Below are 7,922 nucleotides of genomic sequence, written 5' to 3'. Positions count from 1 at the left end.
TTTGTTGACATCACAATTAAACCACAGCTAATTTTTCTCCAATCCACGTAATTGTATTTTTGATGATTGGCGATGAGGGTTCCAAACCACGTTTTTGTAGGGGAAAGGATCCGATCCACGTGATGAAACCTGTACCGTCACGTTTTTCTTTTTTGAGCAACAGTACCGTCACGTAGGACGGGAGAGGAGGACACGAACCCGGCTGACGATCCGGTCAGCCCAACCCAAATCGAGCGGTCAAGGCCGGTCGAGACCCCATCAAACGCGGCGCCATTCTCTCTCGCAAGCAGCAGCACACCGGGCGGGCTCCACCCACAGCCCGCGAGCCAGCCCCTCAGCCCCATCCAGCCCACCCCAGCACAACAACCCAGACGGCTGGCGAATCCGTCCGTACGCGGACAACTGTCCAGAACCCCCCCACGTCGACCCGCACGGTAGACCCAGTCCAGGAGCACCACCTCGCCCCACCCCCGCTGGCGCACCAACGCCGCGCCCACGCCATCCCCCGCGGAACAAACCCTAAGAAGGAGCACGCGCCGCAGCGCCCATATAACCACCTTCTTCCCCGTCGGCGTCGCCCCCCCGGTTGAGAGAGTCGTGCCCCCGCGTGTTCTCCGCCTACGGCCCCTCCTCTCTTTGTATCCCGCAACCAAAAACTACCCCAAAAAAATTCGCAAAACCAAAAAAATCCCCCGAGGCCCGGCGGGATCTGCTCCTCCCCTCCTCCTCGCTATATACCGATCGAGGAGAAGGAGATAGGGTTTAGCGCCGATTCCCCGGGGGGAAAAATCGAAAAAAAAGGAGGAGGAATCGCGATGGCAGCGCAGGTGGCGGTGGCGAACGGCGGCGGCGCAGGCCCGGCGGCGGCCGCGGTGGCGGTGGTCCCCGCGCCCGCGCCCGCGGCGCCCGGAGGGGTCACGCAGCCGCTCCCGACCACGTCGCTCTACGTCGGCGACCTCGAGGCCAACGTCACCGACTCGCAGCTCTACGAGCTCTTCAGCCAGGCCGGCCAGGTCGTCTCCGTCCGCGTCTGCAGGGACGTCACCTCGCGCCGCTCCCTCGGCTACGCCTACGTCAACTACAGCAGCCCCATGGATGGTACGGCGATCCCCTCCTCCCCTCTCGTATCCATCTCTGCGCGATTTGTGGTCACGTGACCCTCGATGTTGTTGAATTGCGGTGCGGTCGGACGGCCGGAGGTTTTTGGGGTTGAATAGATAGATCCAATCTCATCTATGAAACATCTGTGGTTGAATTAGTCGGATAAGGATTGGTTTTGTTCGCAATTGAGTAGGTAATTGAAGCGATTATGCCAGCGAAAATTATTTCTGTACAATCGACTGACGCAAATCTGTTTCTTGCAATGTAACTTGGATTTGTTGTGTTCTTGGTGATGGAAGGGACGTCAGCGCCCCTTGAATGCATCATGTTATAGGACGAATGCAAGAGAATGATGCAAAGCCATTACTTTTGTTGATAATTGAGTCTCATTGGTGGTATCTAATATACTGCAGAGTCTTGGCATTCGTTTTTATCATTTAGTTGCCAGGTTGTTCGTTTGCTGTATTTTAGGTATGTAGGTTTTAGGGTAATTGCTGTGCTGTATGGGAAGAATTGATGTGTCTCCCTAATTCATTAGGAGTTGTGGTATTAGCTGGCTTTCTGCTGCTACTAAATTATTACTTGGGCTAGCTGTTATAGATAGAGTAACACTGAGCAGCATTCATTCATTAGGACGGTAAATTCTGTGTGCACAGTTTGTGTATCCACGATGATGTTGTGGGGTGTAACAGTATGCTATTGCATATGGTGCATGCTGTAAATAACTGGTAATTAAATATGGAATACATGTTTTTGATAAAAAAACAATGCTTTAAGCCTCATCAAACTATATCATCTGTCAGCATTGTTGTTATTCAATTGCTGTTTTGTTACTATGCTAGTATTATTGTTGTTAAAATCTGGAGTATGTTATGCTGCTTGACTAATTAGTTCCATTTGACAGCTGCAAGAGCAATGGAAGCGCTGAACTTTGCTCCACTGAACAACAAGCCCATTCGAGTAATGTACTCGAACCGTGACCCAAGCAGCCGCAGAAGCGGATCTGCAAATATCTTTATCAAGGTGCTGTCTCATCTTTTAATTTGCATTGCCACTCTAAAATAATCAGTTTTTCTCTGGACTTGTCTCTGATGTGAGCATTTTGAACTTTCTTTTTCCAGAACCTTGACAAGACAATTGACAACAAAACTCTTCATGACACCTTCTCTGCATTTGGTGCAATTCTCTCATGTAAGGTTGCCATGGATGATATTGGCCAATCCAAAGGCTTTGGATTTGTTCAGTATGAGAAAGAAGAGTCTGCACAGTCTGCAATGAAAAGCCTAAATGGCATGCTTATCAACGATAAGCCTGTCTATGTTGGACCTTTTCTCCGCAAGCAAGAGAGAGATAATTCTTTTGACAAGGCAAAATTTAACAATGTCTTTGTGAAGAATTTATCTGAGTCTACTACAAAAGATGATCTAGTCAAAGTATTCAGTGAGTATGGAACTATTACAAGTGCTGTTGTAATGATTGGCATGGATGGTAAATCCAGGTGTTTCGGCTTTGTCAATTTTGAGAGCCCAGATGATGCTGCTCGTGCTGTTGAGGAACTTAATGGAAAGAAAATCAATGACAAAGAGTGGTATGTTGGTAGAGCTCAGAAGAAGTCTGAAAGGGAGATGGACTTGAAGAGAAGGTTTGAGCAAAGCATGAAAGATGCAGCTGATAAATATCAAGGACAGAACTTGTACTTGAAGAATTTGGATGATGGCATTACAGATGATCAGCTACGTGAGCTGTTCTCCAACTTTGGCAAAATTACCTCTTGCAAGGTAATTTTCATGTTATGCAATCATACCTCTGCTCTATGTCTAAATGATGTATGATCATTGCTGACCAATTTTTTTTAATAGATAATGCGTGATCAAAATGGTGTTAGCAAGGGCTCTGGCTTTGTTTCATTTTCTACCCGCGAGGAAGCATCTCAGGCTGTAAGTTTGTTTCCCAAATATTGCTGTGTCAATTGTTCTGATTCACAAAATGGTTTGACTTGTTCTTTGTTTACGCAGCTCACTGAAATGAATGGCAAAATGATATCTGGAAAGCCATTATATGTTGCATTTGCACAGCGTAAAGAAGATAGAAAAGCAATGTTACAGGTACAGTTCTCGAATAACCTGAGTTTCTTTCATAGTAATGTCAAAATAGTACTTATTGATAGTGACAACTGTAGATAGACTAATAACAGTACACTGATGCCATGGTTATTGCTGCTTTTTATCACATGGAATAAATTGGATTTTGGATGCTATGATAGAGAAGACAGGTCATCTGTATATCTAGATAAGATGTTCAACTTGAACTACCTTCATTCACTTTTTAAGTTTCACGTTATTTTCACATTGGAGGCTCAATATTTGAGGATGTGCATGAAAAATGGGACTTTCATAGTCTGCACCGTAAATTTAAATTAAGCTCTTGATATTTTTTCTTATTTAACTTGATTGAACACTGCTTCTGTATTTTCTTGAAAGTGCAAGTTATTACTGTTGATTTATTTCTGATTATCCATTGTAAATATGCTGATGGTAACAAATTCCATATTATTCAGGCTCAATTCTCTCAGATGCGCCCTGTACCAATGACCCCTTCTATGACTCCTCGACTCCCAATGTACCCTCCTATGCCTACTCTTGGGCAGCAACTCTTCTATGGGCAAGCTCCACCTGCTATGATGCCCCCTCAGGTACTTGTTGTAAGCCGTGTTAGTTTCAGTTTGAAGTTTGTGTTACATTCAGGTTTTCCTGATGTAAAACAGGAGAAGCAACATTTTCCCATTTTTTTCAAGTTGAGGTACAAGTAGCTTGTGCTGTCTAAGTTTTAGTTTGCGCCCTATTTCATAGGGGGCATTGCAATGTTGGGTCAGTGGAAATGTTCTTCTGGGGTAATGGTCTACCAAATTTGTAGGGTGAATCAACATCAGTGTTCAATATCCAATTTGTTTTTGATGTTTGTGTGTTTGGTTGGGAACATACTCTTGAGTTAAAGTAAATGTAGCTATACAGTGTAAGTAAATATGTGTTGTTCACTTGTCAACACCATTGGATTATTTATTCCGCAATTACGGCATGCTGACAGTGAACACTTTTGTTTTCATGCCTTGTTCATTTGGGCATTTTGCTTGAAATTGTAGTCATTTTTGTGAATTATGTTATTATATGCTGCATGCTTCCTGCTGGCATTTTAATTTTTATTATTTGCCTAGGTGAACTTAAATGGAATTTGGAAAATGTAACAGCTTTATACTTATCATATTCCTACCTTTACTTTTTTGTAGCCTGGGTACGGTTTCCAGCAGCAGCTTGTTCCAGGAATGAGGCCTGGGGGTGGTGCCCATATGCCAAATTACTTTGTTCCAGTTGTCCAACCAGGTCAGCAGGGTCCGCGCCCAGGTATCAGGCGCAATGGTCCTGGGTCTGCTCAGGGACAGCAAACTCCTCAGCCATTTCAGCAACAGGTTTGCTGCAATGCATTCTCGTGTCTTTACATTTCTTGTTATCAATTATTGGAGGCTGTTGTTAGCATGATATTTTTGATGGCAAAAGTAAATCGGTCTTTTCCTCTTTGCTAAGAAGTATAATGCGCCACTGTTTCAGTTCTTTGCTAAGAAGTAAAATGTGCCACTGTTCTTATTGTTGAATTCCTTGTTGTGCTGGCATTGTGTGGCTAAGTGATTTTTGCCATAAAGAGTAGTGAAAGTACAGTGACTTACTGCATATCTTATCACTGTTGTTTAACAGATGGTTCCAAGGGGACGTGTGTACCGGTACCCACCTGGACCTCGTCACATGCCTGAGGTTCAACAGATGCCTGGGGTTGGTGTTGGAGGTATGGTTCAGCCATATGACATGGGAAGCTTCCCTGTGCGAGATGCTGGTGTGTCACCTGCTCCTCCAATTGGAACTCTCACATCTGCCCTTGCAAATGCTACTCCAGAGCAACAAAGAACGGTATGTCTGAATGAATCATCTTCTAACTGTATCTGTTGTTTAAATCTATCCGTTACTGTCCATGCTAGTACGATTGTTTGGATATAATATCCCCATGCTGTTCTGTGTGCATTTGTACTGTCAGTTTTCTGATATTGTAAATAATCTCTTCCATCCAGATACTTGGCGAAAGCCTCTATCCACTTGTTGAGAAGCTTGAACACCAACAAGCTGCCAAGGTGACGGGCATGCTTCTGGAGATGGACCAGACGGAGGTGCTGCATCTGCTCGAGTCTCCAGAGGCTCTCAAGTCCAAGGTTGCCGAGGCGATGGATGTTCTCCGCAACGTGGCCCAGCAGCAAAACCCGAATGCCCCTACCAGCCAGCTCGCGGGTCTAACCTTGAGCGACGGCATTATCTCTTAGTTTAGAGTCAGTTTGCGGTCTCATGATGCTATAGATTGTTTTGTCCTCCATGGTTGAACTTTGGTGAGTTGCGTTTTTGCACTGGTTGTTAGGCTCTATCTGCCTGGTCTCTTTGCCAATGATTGGCAGTCACCTTTTCCCGTGTTTGGCTACTATTGAGGGCTTGGTTACATACCTCTTCTGCGGTTATGACTTGCCGAAAGTTTTGCTATTAAATATGAGTGAAGAGTGACATTGCTGTCCGACATTACTTGCTTCAGTTGCTTTGTATGGGATACCTCATACCATCATCTGCGGGGGTACCGACCAATGGCTGAAGTTTTTTTCCTCGTTATTACATGCCGTTCTTCAAATATTAGTTGCATAAGTTTGCCGAAAATAAAGCTGTACTAGATGGTATGGCGTGCTCTGCCGAGCCCGTCATAATTGCGGTGGGCATCAGCGATGCTTAAAAATTATTTGTCTAATTTTCGCAAGCTTGTTTTTACTTAAAAAAAATGCATGACAAGTGTGTCCAGCAAAGATTCATGACTTAAAAAGCAAAGCAAAACAAGCAAAAACTTATATCATACAAGATGCTCCAAGCAAAACTCATAGTATGTGACGAATAAAAATGTAGTTTTGAAATACCGATGGTCGTTAGAAGAAAGAGGAGATGCCACTCGGGGCATCCCAAGCTTAGTTGCTTGCTTCTCTACAGTGGTTATGTTTGTTCTTATAGTTTTATTATGAATTTTCATAATGCAATTTTTTGGCAAGTTTGTAATCTGTATAACCCTATACTTGGTGTGTTCGCAATAACTTATAATACGATGGCCAATTCTGTAGCTTTTAGCTTTTAGTTTGTAGAATATTCAGTTTGCATCTAAGAATATACTCTGTTCATTTTGTAGCTTTGAAAATAAGTTATAAAGAAAAAATACTCCCTCCATGCTAAAATATTTGTCTTAAATTCGTCTAGGTACGGATGTAACTAATATTAAAACGTGATTTGATACATCCGTATTTAGATAAATTTAAGACAATTTTTTTTGAGACAGAGGAAGTATATATAGTTCATTTTTTGACACAAACAGAACAGATCTGGTCATAGAAAATGAATAGGTACATACGCATATTTGTACAAAATATTTCAAGAATTGACTCAAATTTATACAGATAATTTAGATAGATGGTCTCACGATAATATAGTCAGAACTAAGCTATGAATTGGTCTCAGAAACAAAAATCGCATGATTGATTCTAAGGGCTTGTTTGGATCGTGCCATCACCACCCCATGATAACCCACAGCTTGCCACTGGTGCGGCAGGAGAATCGTCCGCCACACTGGATAGTACTCCCTCCGTTTCATAACGTAAGACGTTTTTCAACACTACACTACACTAGTGTTAAAAACGTCTTATATTATGGGACGGAAGCAATACTTCTACATCATTTTCAGTTATTTCATCAATATATGCAAGCATTTTTAGTTAGCACTAAAAAACTACCAGCAAACTCAACCCACATATGTGCGCTTCACATCTTGAAATCCCATCAGGTTACCAATCTGAATTAGTGTTCAAGACTGCATTGAGAATGATGTTGCAAATTCATGTTCGAGTGTAACAAAACAGATGCGTGACTAAATTGAGTTGACATGCATCCATCGAGGGCCTGTTTGGTTCCTTGGGGAGCTCTGGCTTGCATCGCATGAAGGAGCTTGGTTGAGGTTGGCCTGGTTGAGCTAATGCAAAAAGTAGAGAAGTGTGTTTGATGGACTGCATGATACGAGGCAGGCTAAGCTCAGATTTTGTTTGGTATGTTGCGTGGGGTTGTATATGAGAGATGCTACATACAACAAATGTTTTTTTTGTAGTATGCAAATATCTTTGATTCAAGGTGCTTTGGTGGCATGAACTCCAACCCAAATACCTTTGATTGAAGTAAAAAGAAAAATGGTGCTTGTACATACTCCACACAATCTGCCTTGCATGGGAAGAAGAGCATCGATACTCCACTGCAGTCCACACAATCAGTCCATACTACTTATAGCAAGAAAAGAGCCTGCCCTAGGAAACGCTGTAGGACGAAGACGTGCAGCTGCAGGCATCACGTCGGTGATCCTGTTGCGGATTATCATCCTCTTGCTCTCCGCCGTGTCGGTAAATAATGTGGATGAGCGAAATCTAGTTTTTGTATGGCACAGACGGATCTTCACAGCCTCGGGAACAATATTTTCACACGACGTCCAGACAGAGTACATTCTGGATGTACGTACGTACCAAAAGGTGTGTGATTGAACGAGGCAACCGTTATGGATGTAGACGCAGCTTCTACACAGAGTAACGTCTGCCATGGCGGTGACTTGGTGGGCTAGCATTGCCATCACAACATTGCAGAGGTACTAAGTAGCGAGGATGAAGTACATCTGCGTGAGAAGTGGCCAAACAAAACGCGGTGTGTGTGTGTGTGTGTGGG

The 7,922-nt window shown here is 43.5% G+C and overlaps 1 protein-coding gene across 1 annotated transcript; it reads left to right on the top strand.

Moving 5' to 3' along the window:
- Window positions 1–576: 576 nt before the first annotated feature.
- LOC119364832 (polyadenylate-binding protein 2-like) lies at window positions 577–5,720 on the top strand. The gene is made up of 9 exons (XM_037630382.1): window positions 577–1,098; window positions 2,006–2,124; window positions 2,223–2,879; window positions 2,961–3,038; window positions 3,117–3,206; window positions 3,659–3,793; window positions 4,385–4,564; window positions 4,848–5,057; window positions 5,216–5,720. Exons 1-9 carry the CDS (start codon window positions 816–818, stop codon window positions 5,459–5,461), a joined length of 1,998 nt encoding a protein of 665 aa, XP_037486279.1. The 5' UTR covers window positions 577–815; the 3' UTR covers window positions 5,462–5,720.
- Window positions 5,721–7,922: the final 2,202 nt, after the last annotated feature.

The sequence above is a fragment of the Triticum dicoccoides genome, chromosome 2B, assembly GCF_002162155.2.
Source record: "Triticum dicoccoides isolate Atlit2015 ecotype Zavitan chromosome 2B, WEW_v2.0, whole genome shotgun sequence".
NCBI lineage: Eukaryota > Viridiplantae > Streptophyta > Magnoliopsida > Poales > Poaceae > Triticum > Triticum dicoccoides.
The sequence above is the reverse complement of the archived record's forward strand: the minus strand, read 5'-3'. Positions and strand labels throughout refer to the sequence as shown.

Bases quoted from the DNA above. Each gene is read 5' to 3' on its own strand.
- LOC119364832 (XM_037630382.1), top strand. From the start codon at position 816: ATGGCAGCGCAGGTGGCGGTGGCGAACGGCGGCGGCGCAGGCCCGGCG. The intron at 1,099-2,005 runs GTACGGCGATCC...TCCATTTGACAG, and splicing joins CTACAGCAGCCCCATGGATG to CTGCAAGAGCAATGGAAGCG. The intron at 2,125-2,222 runs GTGCTGTCTCAT...TTCTTTTTCCAG, and splicing joins CTGCAAATATCTTTATCAAG to AACCTTGACAAGACAATTGA.